General features: G+C 27.5%; 1 protein-coding gene and 1 non-coding gene across 3 annotated transcripts; one reads left to right on the forward strand and one right to left on the reverse strand.

The window, feature by feature from the left end:
• The first annotated feature begins 10,222 nt into the window (after positions 1–10,222).
• On the forward strand, positions 10,223–17,550 carry LOC112755507 (protease Do-like 2, chloroplastic). Of its 2 annotated transcripts, none has more exons than XM_025803645.3 (21): positions 10,223–10,573; positions 11,224–11,379; positions 11,524–11,574; positions 12,187–12,260; positions 12,338–12,401; positions 12,650–12,694; positions 13,012–13,119; positions 13,298–13,375; positions 13,482–13,548; positions 13,708–13,766; positions 14,013–14,112; positions 14,496–14,575; positions 14,681–14,737; positions 15,192–15,295; positions 15,867–15,954; positions 16,039–16,124; positions 16,231–16,255; positions 16,344–16,415; positions 16,580–16,630; positions 16,696–16,756; positions 16,848–17,550. In XM_025803645.3, the coding sequence occupies exons 1-21, from the start codon at positions 10,406–10,408 to the stop codon at positions 17,090–17,092; spliced, it is 1,839 nt and encodes a 612-aa protein (XP_025659430.1). In that variant the 5' UTR covers positions 10,223–10,405; the 3' UTR covers positions 17,093–17,550. The 2 variants fall into 2 exon arrangements, with proteins under 2 accessions (XP_025659430.1, XP_025659440.1); XM_025803655.3 differs by having other exon boundaries at positions 11,227–11,379.
• A 487-nt stretch (positions 17,551–18,037) lies between these two features.
• On the reverse strand, positions 18,038–18,118 carry TRNAL-AAG (transfer RNA leucine (anticodon AAG)). Its single transcript has one exon. It is a non-coding gene; the product is annotated as a tRNA-Leu (tRNA).
• Between the last annotated feature and the right edge of the window lie 2,702 nt (positions 18,119–20,820).

A 20,820-nucleotide genomic window follows, 5' to 3' on the forward strand; every position in this document is an offset into this window, starting at 1 on the left:
ATTATTCACAATACAAACACAATATATAAGGGATGTGTTTAGTTTGTATTTTTAATATTTTTATTTTTTAAATTTTGTAAAAAATAATAAATAAATAAATAAATAATTTTATTTTTTTATAAAATACTAAAAATAAAAACAGAAAATGAAAACACAAATTTTAATAGTTTATATGTTGATATTAGGTTAATTACTTACTGCCACGCGTCCAAATGAGGGTCCTATTCTTTCACGTGATGCATGTGGTACTAATTTGGATCTCTTACTTCCATAATTGAAAAACAATAAGAACAGTTACAGTATTTTTTTTTTAATTATAAGAAAGTAATGTCCATTTTGATAATTTTTTAAAATGACAAATTGAGTTTCATACTTCAAAAAAAATATAGTTTCTATTGGTTTTTAACTAAATTTTTATCATCATATATCTGTTAGTACAATATTGTCATTTAAACGCTGCCTTAATGGATACTTGATTCTAAATTACACCTTTGAATTGTTATTAAAATGATATTCAAAAAATAAAACAGGAGACTTAATTAGTTAGTCATTTAAAAATAAATAAATAAAAACTATTAACTCATCAAACAAGTTTAAAAAACCAAAATGAATATTACTTCAATGTTTTGTCTAAATATAATCAATTTATCTATCATCATTATCCATCAATTATTCTAAAGTAAAACCAAACATTGTGATATTTTTGTTAATTATTTTTTATATGATAGATAAAATTATGTAATATATTAATATGAGTTGAAATGTATTTATTTCATAAGTGTAATTCATAACACAAATCAGTATTCATAATTTATATAACAAAAAAAATTGTTATTCATGATTATATAAATCACAATTTTTTAAATTTGTGGTTCACGATTTTTTATTTCTTTTTGTTATATCTGAAATCGCAAAATTTATTTATTTTTTATTTTTTTATGATTTTTAAAATTATTACTCACAATTTTTTTTGTTTATTTTCATATGACGGTCTTACAATAAAACATCATAATATATATTAACGTAAAACACCAATAACAACCCAATATAAAAAAATTAGCCTCCTATTTTTTTATTAAAAAAATAATTAAATACAATGATTTGATGACTACATTATTGATCCAATGTTGTTGGAAAAGGTGTTCCTCATAGGGCCCTTTGTGTAATGATGATGAGAGAGACTTTTAAGTTTTATCATGTCCAAAAAAAAGGACTTCTTTTATTTGAATTTATGAATTTTGTCCAAAATAATACACATACATCAAACTTTACTACTTTAGTATTAGGGAAAAAAAGTTCAACCAACTTCATAATAAACATGTAAAGCTGACACACTTGACGGTTGAGCTTGACTGGTATATTTCGGTTACTAGCTAGAGAGTTAATTAAATTTATTAAATATTTTTAAATAAAAATATAATATTAATTAATTTGAGTTTGAGGGAAAGAAATCAAAGAAAATATTTATAAAAATTATGACATGGAAAAAGCAATTTGGAAAGATAGTTTTGTATGCTCCATGCCAACAATTACTATAATGTATGTGATTTTTTATAATGATATGTAAATTAATTAAATATACAACCAAGGCTTTGGGCTTAATGGTTAGGTCCCTATAATAAAAGTATAAAACATAATATTAGAAGAATGGTAAAATTAAAAATAAAAGAATTTGAGTACTAATTATTGACAAACTAAAATTCAAACAAAGAGGCGTAAAATTGAAATGTTACAAAATATCTAGGGTAAAAACTGGAATTAAATAAAAGTTAAAGATAAAATTGAAATTAAATACAAATGTTAAGAGTATAAAATACACTTTCGTCTTGTATATAATTTTGATTCAAAATATTACATGTATAGATCTTTTTAAATACAAATAATTTACTTATGAGTCTTATTAACACTTGTGATTAAAATATCTTAAAAACATTACTTTTTAAGGTGATTAATGAAAAGAGTTTTCATGAAAAAATAAAATAATTTAAGTTTTCAAATTTATTTGATGCAAGACGTATATTACAACTTGCACTAAAAGCTTTAAAATAGTCTATATTATTTACCAAAAACTCTACTTTGTAAGAGATGAATGTGTAGGGAATTTTTTTTTGTATAAATAAATTAAATATTTTATTTATTAATATATATCGTTTCACACGTTCATGATTATCTCATTTACACTATAAACGAGATAAATTGATAAATACTTCCTAAATTATATATATTAGTAAATAAAATATTTAATGTTTTATATAGAAAAAATTTCCTAAATGTAGCTTTATATATTTATTTAGAAAATATATTAATAATTAAAATGAAAAACATGGAAGACATGACCAATGGCTCAATGACAAGCTACTTTTGTCTCTAGCAATCAATCACGAGGTCCAAGCAAGCACTTGGTTTTCATGTTTCATTTTATTTAAGTGGGTTTGTTGGTCCACATAGATTTCGATTAAGATTTCACAAGCATTATTATTATTATTATTATTATTATTATTATTATTATTATTATTATTATTATTATTATTTGAAGTCTTCACTGGCTTTCTTTGCAGATTTGATTGAAAGTAGAAATTACAGTAATCTGCCATGGTCTTTGTCCATTTTATAGGAGAAAAATAATATATATTTTTATACATTTTATGTATATACTAAAAATAATTGATAAAAAATAAGAAATTAAATAAAAAAAAGTATTCACTTTTATTGTTATACTAAAGAATTATGCAAATATAATTTCTTTTTTGTATGACTTCAAATTCTCAATACCATCTAAAGAAATGGCTAATTCCAAATTGAAAATTGTTAAGTATATTTTACCAGTTTCTTTTGGATTTATCATCTGAATTTAAAATTTATTATTATTTTATTATTAAAACTTTAACTAAGACACTATATATAGTCATATTAATGTTTTACACATAAAAATGTCTAGTAAATTTTTTAGAGATCATGATTTTTATGTTATATAAAATTTGTAATACTGCATATATAAAGGAAAAAAAAATCCTTTAAGTGAAAATCTGAGATGTGAAAATTATGCAAGTTTATACAAATATTCTTAGATCTTACTAATAGCTAGATAGAATCACTGTCATAACTAGACTAATTCAGAAGAATGTAGAAACCTTTTTTTTTAATTTCCTTTCACCAATAAGTCAGAGAGACAATAATGGGGGCCTTTAATCAATTAGTTTGTGACTTTAATTTTTTACTGTTTCAGCATAAATTAAATATGAAAAAAAAAACATGTGGAGTATAGTGATGATTTTTGTCACCATCGGTTCATGTGTGACAATAGAGTGAAGAGAGAAAAATTGGATACATTATTTTGCATGTTTCATTGGTGATCTAGAACTTCCAATATTACAGGTTAACTCAATTTATATATAATTTAATAAATATATTAATTTATTTATTTTGAAGAATTAAAAGATTATATAGTGACCGACAAAATTGTAAGGAACAATGCAGTGGACAAAAATGGGTAGAGTTGAATCGAATTTTAATTTTGACGAGGTTGATTTATATTATTATTATTATGATAGAATTGACAAATAAAAGTTAACCGCCTGAATTTTCAATAAATTTCTCTTCATGTACATAATTCTATATATATAATGAATAATAATTATTATATCAGTCAACATGTTACTTGCAAATAATAATAATTCACCTAATGACACGTAAATACTTCAAGTGATATTATTTTAAAATTGTAATAGGACAAATTTACACTCAGTTTATATACTTAGAAATTCAATTTAAATTTAGATCATTATTAAATTGAAATTAAATTTATATTATGTTAGATTTTATTATTTTTATTATATAATAAAATTTTTTGTTAAATTCTACAAATAAGATGAACAAGAGTCTAGCAAAGATTAAAAAAAATTGCATTTCTAGCTAGTAATAATTTTTTAAAGTAAATGCTTAACTTGGTCCGAAACAAATTTTAAAAAAAATTAATATTATTTGTGAAAAATATAAAAAAAAATCAATTTTTTAATCAAAATATTTTAAATAAACAAACCCAAAAAGTTTGGTGGGGTTCTAGTCCAAAACTTTTTGTCCTTGTCATTGGGCAAGAAAGTGACTAAAGGACTTCGATTTATCACATGACATTTTTTTGTCTGTATTAAGAAAAACTAAAATTATTCAAATAGTTAATATTGTAAATATAAATTTGATTTTCTAATTTTTACCCAGAGATACTCTAGTTTGAATTTCCACAAATGCAAGCTATGATCGAAGAATTGCAAGCCCTATATAAGAATATAATAAAACTTGGACCTTTGAATTATGTATGCCAACTTAATGGTTCAGAAGCAAACTCTAACTTGGTTCATTACTCTATGCTCCACCCTTCATCATTTGGTTTTAACATTATATTTGGTTTAGGGGAAAATTGGAGGAAAGAAAAATGGTGGAAGGAAAATGAGTGGAAAATTTTATTTTTCTTTGTTTGGATGTTAAGAAAAATGGAAAGGAAATAAAATTTTGGTATGGGTTCTACTAAAATAATTTTTCATCCATTATAAGCAAAAAAAAAAAAGAAAAATATTATCTTTGATGTATTTACAATATTACTCCTAATTTTATTATTATTAATAATTATCAATATAAATTTAATTTTAATAGTTTTAATATATTATTATAATAGAGATTTACATTTAAATATTATATATGTATTAGATAAATAATTTATAAAATTATAATATTTAAAAAATGCAATAAAACATAAATAAATAAAAATATTTATACTTTATTTTATTATAAGAGTATTAATATAATTGTTTACCATTATAATTTTTTTTCTTCTCACTTTTCTTTTCATCCAAACAAAAGAAAATTATCTCTCTATTTTTTTTCATCTTTTTTCTCTTCATTCAAACATCACACAACTAACTTTACTTTTCTTTCTATTTTCTCTCCTCTCATTTTCTTTCCTCTTATTTTCTTTCTTTCTATTTTATTTTCTACTTTCAAACAAAGCCTAAAAGACCAAATCTAATTCATTTTTTGTCCTGAAAGCACAATCTGCGAGAAATCTCTCAAATTATTTTTGGTCAGAATGATATTTTTTCTTTAAAAAATCTTAGAAAATTTTACTATTTTTTGGGTATAGAGGTATCTAAAATTAAAATCAAAATTATTTTCTTTCGCAATTCAAATATATCAAATATAATAATACAACAATAAAATTTTATTCTCTAAGGATAATTTTAGATATCAAATATATCAAAGCCTCTCACTACAATTATTAGGAGCTTATTCTAAAACATCAACTCAAAAGAAGAAGTAAGAACAACCTAAAAATTAAGCTCCCAATTAGGTTTACAGTATAGTGATAAAAAAAATTGTGAAATATTTACGTAATGAGGGACAAAAAAAAAGAGAATATTACCATTCTGAAGGGATTTTATTTCAGCAGGTGAGGAATAGACGTGTAACGTTTTGGTATTGGACGCGTGTATGAAAGTGTGGGTACACGCCAAAACTATTGCAGGTTGATTGAGACTGGGACGCAATAGAAGTAGAATCTGTCGGTAGAAAGTAAAATAATTTAGTGGGGTTAATGCGGATATAATTATTATCATTAAGATATTGAACTTTTTTGTGTGTACATGGACATGTTTTTTGTTTTGGTTTGCAAAATTATGAAGATGATGAGCATGTGTGGCTAGAGCGTTATTACTTATTAGGATCATTTTTTAGATAAATTAAAAAAATAAAATTAAAATTAATAGAATTAACATAATATTCTATTTGTGAGAATTTAAGCAACTGTAAAATTAATTAATAAAGATTTTCATTTCTAAACCAAAAAAGAAGTTATTATTATTATTATTATTATTATTATTATTATTATTATTATTATTATTATTATTTTATCGAAGATAGAGAGACTCAAACTCATAACTTCTTAAGTGAATATGAAGAGATTATGCCTTTTAAATTATATCTCATTGGCATTATTATTATTACTAATAATAATAATAATAATAATAATAATAATAATATTAATAATAATATTATTATTATTATTATTATTATTATTATTATTTAGGTCAATGTCATATTTTTTCCTGCTCCATATATAGTCCATAACTTTATTATCATATCATATGGATCACATAATGTTCAGACCAAACCAAAAAGGTTAGCCCAAATTCTATATACCAAAAATTTTATGGGACTGCAAAAAAAAAAAAGCTCAACAAATTAAGGACAAATCACTTAATTAAGCCATGGTGAAGAAAATTTTACACAAATTCGCTAAATCAAAATCTGGTTTATGAATCAATCAACGCACGTTTTTATATAGTTCGAAACAGCTCAATTTGAACTCCATTTATATATAATTTGAATCACCTTGATTCGAATTATACACACACGCACACACACTAATTTGAATCAACCTAATTCGAATTACTGTGGGTGTAGTTTAAATCACCCTGGTTCGAATCACTGTGTGTGTAATTCGAATCAGGTTGATTCGAATTAGTGTGTATAATTCGAATCAAGGTGATTCGAATTATATATAAATAGAGTTCGAATTGAGCTGGTTCGAGCTACATATAAACGTGCATTGGTTGATTCATGAACCAGATTTTGATTTAGCGAATTTGTGTAAAAATTTTCTCACCTTAACTTATTTGAGTTTTTTGCCCACAAATTAATTATGGGATTATCAATTATTCTACAATGATAATTATCAATACTTTTAAATTAAAAAATTACAGATTTTAAATTTTTTATTTTCCAAATTTTTAATAATTTCAAATTTTAAATTCATTTTGTTACCTTTGTTTATTTTAAATTTTCTAATTTTACACTAATAATACTATTAAGTTTATATTTTAGTTTAAAAAAATTACCAACTAAGATTAACTTTAAAAAATTCTAAACAAACATCGGTTGAATAAAATTGGTAAGATCTTCAATTAACTAAATACAATCTAATTTATTGTATTTTTAAATTACAATATCAATTTTTTTAGAGTATTTATTTTTAAATTATTTAATTTATACTAAATTTTTGTCTACTTTAAATTAATATTTATTAATTTAAAATTTATAAATTAAGTTTTTAAAAAATTAAATACACATCACTAATCCCTAAATCTTAAACCCTTAAGCATAAATTCTAAACCCTAAATTACAAACCCTAAACCCTAACACATAACTTCTTAACCCTAAACCCTCAATAATATATCATAAATTCTAACCACAAATCTAAAATACCTCAATCATAACCTAAATTATAAACCCTAAACTACAAAACCTAAACACTTAATACTAAATAAAAAATACTAAATAAATAACACTATACCCTAAACCTTTTAACTTGCTCATAAATTCTAATCCTCATTCTAAATCCTAAATTCTTAACCCTTCAAATCTAAACCAAAAATTATAAATCATACACTACTATAATAATAATAATAATAATAATAATAATAATAATAATAATAATAATAATAATAATAATAATAACTTTTTTTTTAGTTTAAAAATAAAATATTTATTAATTAATTTTACAGTTGTCTAAATTCTCACAAATAGAATATTATCTTAATTCTATTTGTTTTAATTTTAATTTTTTAACTCATCTAAAAATGATCCTAATAAGTAATAACGCTCTAGCACACATGCTCATCATCTTTATAATTTTCAAACCAAAACAAAAAACAGGTCCATGTACACACAAAAAAGTTTAATATCTTAATGATAATAATTATACCTACATTAATTCCACTAAATCATTCTACTTTCTACCGACAGATTTTGCTTCTACTGCATCCTAGTTTCAGTCAACCTGCAATGATTTTGGCGCATACCCACACCTTTATACACGCGTCCAATACCAAAATATTTCACATCACAAAATCCCTTCAGCATGATAGCATCTTCCAAAAAAATATCGAACACAGTTGATAATACAATAAAAAAGAAAAAAGCGAAAAGCGACACAAAACTAAGGCTGAATTCTTTTATAAGGAGTAATATGTGTAGGGTATTTTTTGAGGAATTAGTATTAGGTAGTGTTTGTGTTTTGAGGTAAACAGAAATTGAGAGACTGAGATTTAGTATTATGTTTGTTGGTTCAGAGATTAGTACTAAAATTTCTGTTTCTGTCTTCAAAATTTTAGTATTTCAATACCTCAAAAAAATGGAAACACAAGGGACTAAAATTTTTAGAGATAGAAACTGAAACTTTAATAACATTTTATATCTAAAATACCCTCATTTCAATTAATTAATTCTAATTTTACCCTTTGTGTAAATCAAATTAGAGTTTTATTCTTATTTCAATTTTTGTCTTCCATTTTGCACCAAACAAAATATTGAGATTTATTTCAATCTTTATCTCTTAGTTTCTGTCTCTCAGTTTTAGAATGCTACCTCAGTGTTTTGGTGTTTTGACAAGGTATTTTGGTTGTTTTTCGTTAGTTATTGGTCTTTGGTCTCTTATTTTTGTTGAGTAAGAAGTAGATTTTTTATTTAATTTTCGTGTGTTAAGTAGTTTGGGCCGGGGTATCATTTGTAAGGATGAGACTTGTTGTTTTGATAGTTAGTCCAATTCATCTGTTTCGTTGAGCTCTTATACTTTACTTTCTATTTGTGGTTGAGCAACTCACCTAAATACACAAAAAAAAACCAATTTTGTTGGCTGTTAATCCAACACTACATGATCGGAGAAAAAGAGTAACTTCATGTACTCTGCATACCCTTGTCCACTTCACCATTTTTCAAATTTAAGGATAAACTCAAGGTTTTCTCTAAAACTATCCTTGAGTTTAAGGATGCACATAAAAATTATATTCTATTACTCGTCTAAGTTTATTATAAAATGTTTCTTTTGGTGTATAAAAGTTGGTATTTAATTGCTAAAAAAAGTTAAATAATTAATATTTAATTTAAAATATAAAAATTAATAAACTTTAAATATTTAAAATTTGATATAAAAGGTAAATTCGACAAAAAAAAATCACACCAAATAATAGAAACTACAGAATTTGCATTATTGTAGTTGTTCATCCCCTTTTATTGGTTCTGTTAATTATGTTACAAAAAGAGATTTTAGTTTCGAGTTTAGGAAATCTAATTTGCACTGCAGGTATTGTTTTTGGATCGAATTGTATTTTATCTTATTGGGCCAAGATTGTAAAGATTTTGTGGGCTCTTTCTTGCTAAATGTGTTGCTGAATTTCCGTACACATAAAAGCCCGTTTAAGATAATTTTCAATCTGCTAATTACTTAGGCCCAGTTTGATAAAACAGTTTAATTAAATAATAAATAATTATATTAAAAATAATTTATAAATAGGTTATTTTATATTTAGATTTTTAGTTTTAAAAATTTTTATTTTATAGAAATGTGATAAAAAATAGTAGTATTATGAGAGAAGTAATTTTTTTTAATTTTTCTATAAACTCCTAAATAGCTTTTCAAAAAACTGCGATTTAATTTTTAAAATTACACCAAACATTAATATTACTATCTTTTATAAGTCAAAAATTCAAAAAACTTACTTTTAAAATTTTTCAAACGGACCAATATAATAAGTAATGAATTCATCTCAAATACTAAAGATATATTACATTACAAATATATTATTATTATTATTATTATTATTATTATTATTATTATTATTATTATTATACAAATAAATTCTTAATGGAACATTAGATATATGATATATCAAGCTACATTAGTCAGGAATGTGAAAAGAAAAATCTCATTGGAAAATTCTTATTTTTTTATAATAAAGATAAAATATATTTTTTGTCTTTTAAATTTATTAAAAAAATTAAAAATATTTTTAAATTTTATTTTGTTTTAGTTTTATTTTAAAAATTTTTAAATTACATTAAATATATTTCTAATAGTTAATATTTTAAAAAATTTTGGACCAATTTAGTAATAATTTTATAAAAACAACTTTTAATACAAATAAATTAAATATAGTTATCATGCATTATTAATAGATTGATCCTAAACTTTCTAAAAATTTAGCTATAAAAATATACTTGATGAATCGAAAATTTTAGAGACAAAATTAAAATGAAATAAAAATTTGAGATCTTTTAACATTTTTAATAAGTTTTAAATTTTTAATAAATTTTAAAGCAAAAAAATATATACTTTATCCTTATAATAATTATTTTATTATATTATTATTACAAATACATAAAAGAAAAGAAAAATATCCAAAAACATAAGATAGGAGTTTGAATGCAAAAACAAAGAAGCGGATAAGAAAAAGAGAAGCAAAAGAGAAACAAAGTAGACACTAGTTTCAGAAATGGTGGCCGTGAATCAACACTGAACACACTTAACACTTTCTCTCTCTCTCTCTCTCTCTCTCTCTCTCTCTCTCAATTTATATTAATGGCGGTTGCAGCACTTTCCAGCTTCACTTCGCCGTTATCATCTTCCACCGTTAAATTCCGTTACTCCTTCTACTCAAATTCTTCGTTCTTCCTTAAACCCCTTCACTGCCACTGCAAGATCTCACCTTCCAATCCTCAACCTCATCATAGACATAATCATCGAGAAGTAAGTTCAACTTCGCACTCTTTTACGATATTATACATTCTTTACCCTTTACTTAGCATATTTGCTTATTCATTATTCAATACGCAAGTTATGATTTGTTACTTACATTCATTTATCTTTTACTTAATTGCTGTTGTTGACATTCATTTTTTCACTAATCATTAGTATTAGGTGATCTGAGCTTGTATTATCAACTAAGGGTATGTTTGGGTTGATGAGCTTTCAATGGAATGGATAGTTAGTGATGGAATTGAATTTTTTTTTTTTTGTTGGGTTCTAACTAGAAATCCTGATTTTAGTTACTCCCAATTTGGGGGATTTTGAGTGGAAATCCATTTTATTCAAATAGTAAAAAAACAAAGCAGTACACAAGCATCTCGCGTTAAGGCAGGATCCGGGATGAGCTGCACAGCCTAACCGGAGAATGACATTGGTGGCTTAGACAACTCGACTGTTGCTTCAAGGTTCCTCTTCTATTTTATCCAAAGAATGAAGTGGAATAATTGCTGCACTCCTTTGTTGTTGTTAGACAAGTCATGGCAAAGCCTTTGTTTGTAGTCAACTATCTTAGTCGGAAAAGACTTGATGGTGGTTGTAGATGCTATATGTTTATTATTTTTGTTAACATTTTGGCTCTGCTAAAACTGTAGCAGGAAGTTGTAGGGAAGAAGAAGAAGCCAAGGGAATGTAAAGATGAAAGGTCTGGTAAAGGGAGTGTGGTTGGACCCCAAACAGCTGCTTATAAGTCCTTTGGCATTTCTAAGAAAGATAAGGAGTCGTTGATATTTGACTCCAAGGATCAACAGGTATAGACAGGCACAATGGCTTATTCTTCATGCTGTCATTGTTATGTACTTCTTGTGTAACAAAGCTAGATTGATTTGTTTGTGTTAGGGTTTGAAATATATTGGTGTTGCTTTTTCATAACTTCTTCTAATAATTGTGTTCAGGTTGAACCAAATAACATACAAGACTCTGCCTTCCTTAATGCTGTTGTGAAGGTAAAGTTTCACAACTTTCTTTTCATGGTTGGTGGTTATTTTTGTTTTGTGCGGACAAAATAGTGAATTAGAGAAAATGTTAGGGTAATGCCTATTATAGAACATATGGTAGAATCTTGCCTTAGGTGGTTTGCTTATGCGTGAAGACATGTAAAAGCCCTATGAGGAGCGTAGATCTAGAGAATGCCATAATAACTAAAGATAGAGGGAGGCCAAGAAAAACATAGGTAAAAACTAAATTTTGTATGTTAAAAGCTATTAAAGTAGATTTATACAGTAAGTTTGTTAATTTGTTTTAACATTTTTCCTATGATTATAGGTTATTGATCACTTACTTATGTAAGACACTAAATTCATATATAGATTGTTCATGTCCTTGTTAGCGAGCTTTTATTGCATAGCACTATATGATTGACTGTCCTAAATCTGAATGATCTCATCCATTTCATAGCATATAAGTTCAAGTGCTTTAATCAATGTATCCTCCTTTTTATCCCCAATAAGGATCAATCTTAATCTGATCTCGGTAATTTCATAGTTTCTGGTGTGTTGCACTGCTCCTGTATGCATTTTCTTTTTATTAATATATCTTTTTTTCTTTGACATCTTTAGGTTTACTGCACTCATACTGCTCCAGATTACTCACTTCCTTGGCAAAAACAGCGACAATACGCAAGTACTGGAAGGTAAGGTTTTGAAAACCTTAACAGTAGAATAGTAAAAATGGATTCATTCTTAATCTTACAAGCCACCTTTTTTGCAGTGCATTTATGATTGAAGGTAGGAAACTAATAACCAATGCACATTGTGTGGAACATGATACACAGGTAATTTCCTTAATTGTCCTATTTTCTCCAGGCTGTAGATCCTGCAATATAAATTTTATTAAGAAATTATATTATGTTCTTAGATCTTAGAATCAGTTGCCAAAAGGTTATAAATAGCACCCCCGATTAAATTAAGTTTGATTTTGATATTACTTTGATGTCTTGACTTTAACCAATTATTTGTAAGTTCATAGAGCAAGTTAAAGACATTAAGCTGCCAACTTTTTCATTGTTGTGGTTTATTGCAGGTTAAAGTCAAGAGAAGAGGGGATGATAGAAAATACGTGGCTAAGGTGTGTCTCCTATGAAGGACTTGTCCTTTTTTTATTTAAAAAAAATGAGTATTATGTGAAGAGCAATTTGCTTAAATATCTCATATAGTAGTGAGTAAGGACATTAAAAAGTATCAGTGAATAAGTCACTAAAATTGTATTAGTGCAGGTAAAATTTGATATATCTGAGGTTTACTTGTAAGCTATACCTTGCTTTTAAACTTGGAGTGAATTCATTGTAAAGTGCAAGTTTTGCATGTTTGCTTAGAAGGATATATAGCTTCCAACTCATGACATGTTCATATAGTTACTTTACTCTCAGTGAATGAACTGTACAGGTTTTAGCCAGAGGTGTTGATTGTGATATAGCTTTGCTTTCAGTAGAAAGTGATGAATTCTGGAGAGATGTGGAACCTCTCAGATTAGGACGATTGCCGCATCTTCAGGTTTGAAATAACTTTCGTTTTATTTTTGTTTTTCCTTTTTTTTATTTGAAAATTGACAGTGTTTCAATGGAAAATGTTTAAGCATATATACTATATAATTTGTCATAGAATATATTTCAATTTGCATGGTTTGAACTGATCAACTGAAGTTTCTGTATACTTGTCTTGTAACTTGTAGGATTCTGTTACTGTGGTGGGATATCCACTTGGAGGAGACACAATTTCAGTGACAAAGGGAGTTGTATCTCGCATTGAGGTTTGATATATTGAACATAAAATTACCATTTTATATGCCGTAAAATCAATAAAAGTGTTTTACTCTATGGTTTTAGTGCTCAGTTATTGAAAAAACCTGTAATCAGGTCACATCATATGCTCATGGATCGTCTGATTTGTTGGGTATTCAAATTGATGCTGCAATAAATCCTGGTCAGTAGATCTTATAGTTGTTTGATTGTTTCACTTCCTCTCCAGCAAAAAAATTCTCCAGCCTCTTATTATTGTAAGAACTATTGGAAAAACAACTTCCTCTTATATGGAACTATGTGCATTGATTTGATAGCCATCGTTTACAACTTTTGATTTCAGGCAACAGCGGTGGCCCAGCATTCAATGACCAAGGGGAGTGCATTGGTGTGGCATTTCAGGTATATTTTTTTATGGCCTTCTGTTAACAGACTTGTATATTTTGCTATGAAAAATGCCAATTTTTGTAAAGGAGGAAAAGGTTACACTTTCATGCTGGACATGTTAGAGTAAACTTGTCAGGTAGCATGACCATTTCAGTTCTTTAGGTTGAGATAATATCCCTTCAGATCTTAGTGTATATCTTGTGCTAACTAATTAGAACTGGCATTATCCTGTGTCATTTTCTTACGGGACTTCACCTCTAGGTCTACAGATCTGAAGAAGCCGAGAATATTGGTTATGTCATTCCATCGACAGTTGTTTCCCATTTTCTGATTGACTATGAAAAGAATGGCAGATACACCGGTGAGAAAATCTTCTCAAATAGTTCACATTAGGTTGATTGGTGTTTACTATGTCTGCTAAAGGCATTGCCTCGTACCGCATGTGGAAATTTAATTTTTGTCTTGATATCATTTTGTTACGACTCTGTCTCAGAACTTGAATGATTGATTTAAGTTCTAAGCTAGTGAGCTAATTAAAATTTCTAGATTTCTGTAATGATAGTTATAATACAAGTTGAGGCTACGTGCCAATGCCTTGACCATCTAAAAATGATTTCACATGTGTGTTATCTATTTTGTCTGCATAGATTCACCTCTGTTTATCGCTGCACACAAGAATATGATAATCCTAGTTAAGCTTATAGAAATTATAATGTCTGTCTGAAACTGGGCTTTTACTGCCAGGTTTCCCATGCCTTGGTGTACTAATACAGAAGCTGGAGAATCCTGCACTACGAGCATGTCTAAAAGTACAGTCTAATGAGGTATGTCTTTGGCTAATCTTGGCTGGGTGAAGTAGGTTTTTATGCGACAACTTTACCTGTTTTATGCATAGTTGAATTTGACATTTCAAATTTCATCCTGCGCAGGGTGTGTTGGTACGCAGAGTTGAGCCAACTTCTGATGCAAATAATGTATTAAAAGAGGTATCAAAGTATTTCAACTTGTATGATATTGTCCTTGAATGTTCCATTAGTCGACAATCAACAAAGCCTTGAATCATTTCTTTGCTTCTCCACATAATTAGCCTGGTAGCAATTTTAACATGAAGTGTAGCTGTTGGAACTAAAACCTAGCTTTGGAGTCTCAAATACTGTCACACTATCATGCATTTTGATTATTTTAAAAAAAAAAAATTAAAATATTTGTGAAGTGTTCTAACTGTCAAAATATCTGTATGTCTTCTTTATTATTCTCATATTAAAAATCAGTCATGTCTTCTTTTAGGTAACTTATATCATTGTCATTAACCATGTAAAAGAATTTTTTATGATTGGATTTGGAGAATACATACCTGTGGAACTGTTACATAAGTAAGCTTCCTTTTCTGGAGTTAATTGTACCAGATGTTAACGTTTTGCATAAAACTTTCCATTTCAGGGTGATGTTATTGTCAGCTTTGATGATGTTCGTGTTGGTTGTGAGGGAACAGTTCCATTCCGATCAAATGAACGAATTGCGTTTCACTTCCTCATTAGTCAAAAGTAAGAGCTTTAGTCTCTTCCAAATTAGATAAGTTAAATGCTCCATTTGATTTCTGGTTTATCTCTTAGTTTTGCTAGTAACGTCGATTGCCTCTTTTTTCTTTTCTTTTTTTTTCTTCTTCTTTAATCAAAGTACATTGGTTTGATTTGGATTTCAGTGCTCATTTAAATGACTCATTCAACCAAGCAAAACAAATATCTTATATTCTTTTTTTTTCTCTTCTTTCCTATAAAAATATTTTTGACAATTTTTTATTATCTATTTGATACTTTTGTAATATTTTTATCTTAATTTGCCTAGCTGGTCATTGAAAGAATTAATTTAAGTTGACTTTTTTAAATTAAAAAAAATTACCAAATAATAGTAAGTGCTTCACCAAAAACCAGTTGGATTGAATCCAGCTAAAACTATTGGGAAAGGTTTAGTTCTCTATTCAAAACAAACCAATCAGATTCCATGATGTCTATATTATGATAATATCTTGAAAGAAATTTATGACCTTCTGCCATCTGCTTTTTAATGGACATTGATATTGTTAGCATGGAAACATAGAATAATTGTTTTGTACAGATTTGCAGGTGATACTGCAGAGCTTGGTATCATCAGAGCAGGGGAATTTATGAAAACCAAAATTATTTTGAATCCACGAGTTCACTTGGTATGTGATATATAAATATCATACGATATATGCTCTCGTGCTCTAAGTTGCAATTTTTATATTTTAACCTCTCTTCTCTTCAAGGTTCCTTTCCACATTGATGGAGGTCAGCCTTCCTATCTAATAATCGCCGGTTTAGTATTCACACCCCTCTCAGAGCCATTGATAGAGTATGTTATGTATTATTCTTCATATTTAGCAGTGTCCATGGTTTTTTCTTTGGGAGATTGTATTCCTAGTTTTTGTATTCTAATTTCATTATTAAACCTTCTGCAGGGAAGAATGTGAAGACAATTGGGGGGTAAGTCTGAATTTGACAGATTAATTTTAAAGCATAAAGTTGCAAAACATAATGTTTATTGCTGAGTTTATTTTATTTCTTTGGTCAGCTGAAGTTATTGGCGAAAGCGCGCTATTCATTGGCAAGATTTAAAGGTGAACAGCTAGTAATCCTTTCACAGGTTGGTTGCTGGGTATCTTCTTTAAAAATATTTATGTATCTGATGTTGTTTTTGTTGTCTACATTTATTCCTTAATCTTATTTTACCAGTTTCACAATTTATTATGTAATTCATAACATGTAGCATTTTGGTATAATTTTGCTTTGCTTCTTTCTGATAAATAGGTCTTAGCAAATGAAGTCAACATTGGTTATGAAGATATGGGCAATCAACAGGTAATTTCCATTTTTGACATTTGAGTCTCACTAGTATGTTTCTCTAATGTTATTATTTGTCACAGGTTTTGAAATTCAACGGAACTCGTATTAAAAACATTCATCACCTAGCACACCTCGTTGATTGTAAGTTGCAACATTCTTTATCTATTTTCCATTCATTTTATTTTGCAATATATCTCTCAAAGTTGTGCCATTTCTTTTCTCTCTTGATCAGCATGCAAGGACAAGTATCTATGTTTCGAATTCGAAGATAGCTATGTTGCTGTTTTGGATAGGGAGGCTGTTGCTGCAGCTTCATCCTCCATTCTTACAGATTATGGTATTCCATTGGAAAGATCTTCTGATCTTTCGAAACCATACGTGGATACGCCAGAAGGCGACCAACCGTCTGGCAAGGAATACAGCGATAGCCCAGTTTCAAATTACGAAATCGGTTTTGATGGACTTCTCTGGGCGTAAAATCTTTGCAACTTAATGGATATACTTGAAAGCAAACTTTTCACAAATTTTTGGGTAGCAAGAAGTGCAGCAACAGTGTCATTCATCAAATCTTGATGTGAATCATAAGAATGGTTTTATGCTACCCTTGGAGCATTCCATAAGCATTAATCCTCCTTCCTTCCCCGTTCTATTATTATTAGATTTTTGTTGTTAGAAAATGGATAGGAAAGTGAGTTCATGATATTTATAATTTTCTTTTTTTAAATTCTTATTGTAACTTTATTTTTTTAAATGAGTAAACCTGAAAGAATGCCATCAGGTTTGATCTCAAAATTTTCACTTGCATTATGTATTTTTAGAGAATAGTGCACATAGGAGTGGCTTTTACATAAGCCTTTGATGCAATCATGTAACATTTTTAGAATACAAATCATAGTTATGAATGCCCGTTTTAATTGGGCTTCAGCTGTGGGAAATTTTGTTTCTATTCCTATCTATAAGGCGTATTTAGGGCTTGTTTGGATGAGCTTCTAAGAAAAGGTCTTTTTCAAGTTATCTTTTTTTAAAAGATCTTATAGAGAAGTAAAAGTAATTTTATGTTTGGATATCTCATGTAAAAATGTCTTTTTATCTATCAATTATGTTTGGGTATAACAATATAAAAGTATTTTTTTGTTTATTTATTGCATGAAAAACATATTTTTTTAAGAAAAAAAAGATCTTTTAAAAAAAGATGTAAATTACAGCTTCTCAAAAAAGATCTTTTTTTTATTTTACTAGTGCTTTTACTTTTACTATTAGAAATTTGCCAAACACATTAAAAAATAAAAAAAGATCTTTTTTCATTGAAAAAGATCTTTTTTGAACAAAATAATGGCGCCCAAACATGCACTTAGACTTGGTAAAATTAGAGATAACTTGATTTCAAGTTGAATTTAGAAGGGCATAAAAAACATTTTTCATTGTTGAGAGTGGGATTTGAACCCACGCCCTTTCGGACCAGAACCTTAATCTGGCGCCTTAGACCAACTCGGCCATCTCAACTTGATGTTATTACAAGCAAAATAAATTCTATTCATATTGTTTCTAACTAGAAAATTACATATTAAAGGTACAATCTGAATGACCGTTGTTGAAGTGGGGGTGTCAGTTATTTTGGCATAATGGAATGGAAGAATGACAGTGAATGTGCCTCTCCACAGTTTCATGTATACAGTCCCTAAGGACCCTACCATTCACATTCATGTGTCTGATTGCCATTGACATTTCAGAAAGTGATAGAAGTAAGTGTGTGTGTGTGATGCCAATAATACTACCCAACAAAAGCAAATAGCAAGTCTTTTCCTTCATACTTGTTGTCCGTGATTGAAATAACGACAAATTTATACAACTAAGATGTATAAATTATAATATTTGAAAGTTAATTTGAATGTGAATGTGAAGTGACACAATAACCCACATAAACTAAAGAAAGCTAACACTATATATATAATAAGTGTAAAGTGACACTAATATTTAATTAGGTTTATTATATAGAAAACATAATTAATTTTTACACTATCATCTAAATTTTTTTTATTTATGTGACAATATATGATTAAATATTAGTGTAAAAAAGTTTTGTAAATTGCATTGTATAAAAATTTAACTCAATAATGCATCAAAAGACAAGAAGAAACAATAGTAGCTTAAGATTCCCTTACAATTGCATTATTTGTCTGGCTTGTTTAGCCCCTATGTTTCTCATGGCATGGCCCTTTTATTAATTATTATTGTACTCATATGCACAATAATGAGCAAGCACCATTTTTCTTTTCTCTAGGGTAGTCATTCTACTTATTTTTATCCTCTCACTTTGCTATATAGTCTACCAAAATTATTATAATTCATGAACCTTTATTAAGGAGCCTATCTTTAGTATTTGTCTTTGGTCCTCACAACATATGCTTCAAATAACATTAGATAATAAAATGATGGTAATTTTTTTTAGAATAAATGACAAATAAGTTCCTAATTTTTTATTTTAAAGATAAATAAGTCATCGATTAATTAAAAATACAAAAATGTTTTTCACTTTTTAAAATACAGGATATCTAAGTCTTTTGGAGGACCGATTAGTAGTCCTTATATATTTTAGACAGAAAAATTTAAATAGTCGGAGATGATTTTATATTTTTAATTAGTAAAAAACATATATTTTTGAATTAAAAAAATTAAAAACTTATTTATCTTTTTCTTTATTTTTTTTAAATATAGAAGCAAATGTCAATTAAAGAGACCAGTGTAATATAGAATCCTATGTATATAACCTCCATTTGTTTTTTTTTTCTTTATTTTTGTGAAAATTTGTTACATAGTATATAAAATCAATGTACTATATCTAGATAGAGTATTCAACATTATACCAAATTTTATTAGTGATTAGGAAAACCAAAAATAAAAAAGCTGAGGGAGTATATACATTGAAATTCCCAATATTTGATTCCGTATTAAAACAATTGCACTAGATATTAAAGCTGAAAAGAGAAGAGGATTTGTTTCCCCCAATGTTTATGTACTTCAAATAATTCACAGTGTAATGGTATCCACCACTTCATGCATAGTTTGTGAGAATGGTTGCTTTCTACTATCTTTTATGGAAGATATGTACAAAACACTAAGTGTAAAGTGTGTCACGTTGAAAAACAAATATTATTTAAAGTTTCATTATTAGACACTTTTTTCTTTCTTAAAACTAACAAGGAACACAAACTTGATATAATGAAATATAAGCCCACTTTCTTAAAATTCAAGATCAAATTTGAATTCTAAAACTCTAATGATTTCATTACGTGTGAATAAAGCTTTCTTTATCCAAATTTCACTCAATTGAAATTTGAAAAAGAAAAAAAAAATCCACTAAGCTCCCCTAAACTTGTATATATATGGTGGTGAGTAATATCATCTAAAATAGCAATATCAAATAAAAGGATTGCATTATTTGAATATTCAGGGGGTAAAGTTGTAAACTTCACAATAAGCAAAAGTGATATGCTTCATGCCTAAGAATTTCTATTCTATATAATCTATATAGTGCCTACTTTATTTATTGCCACTTCAATCCTTCAGAGTTCAGTGTATAGTAACCAAGAAACTTTTTGGTCCTTATTTATTTAATTATTCATTTTTATCCAAAGTGCAACCTACCATAAACTATTCATGTGCTCCACATTTTCAATTACTGATCAACTTTGTCACTTAGCATTCACAAAGTTTGCAGCTGTAAGATTGAAAAAAAAAAAGTTTCCAATCACCAAATGCCACCAACTCAAATTGGATCCCACCACCACTTCTTTGTTTTTTAGACACAACCCTTTTTTAAAAAACCTTTCTTCTTCTTCTTTCAATCATAAATCACTTCCCTTTTTCTTCTTCTTTTCTTCTTCTCTCTTTTTAAGACACAAACATTTATTAGAGACTTTAATTCATTCATTCATTCATTCATCATAAGGCAATTGATTCTACATCATTTATGGCTTCCCTTTGTTCATTCTTAATCTTCTTCATAGCCTTATTAATTGCATCATGCAATTTTACATTATTAGCCTCACACAAAACCATGCATGTTTCAACAATTTCAGCAGCACCAACAGTGTTACCAAGTGTTGATTCTCCTTCTTCTTCTTCTTCTTCTTCTTCTTCTTCTTCTTCTTCTCCTATGGTGTCTCCAACACTTTCACCAGATATTGAACCTTTGTTTCCAACAC

The sequence above is a fragment of the Arachis hypogaea genome, chromosome 2 (assembly GCF_003086295.3).
Source record: "Arachis hypogaea cultivar Tifrunner chromosome 2, arahy.Tifrunner.gnm2.J5K5, whole genome shotgun sequence".
NCBI lineage: Eukaryota > Viridiplantae > Streptophyta > Magnoliopsida > Fabales > Fabaceae > Arachis > Arachis hypogaea.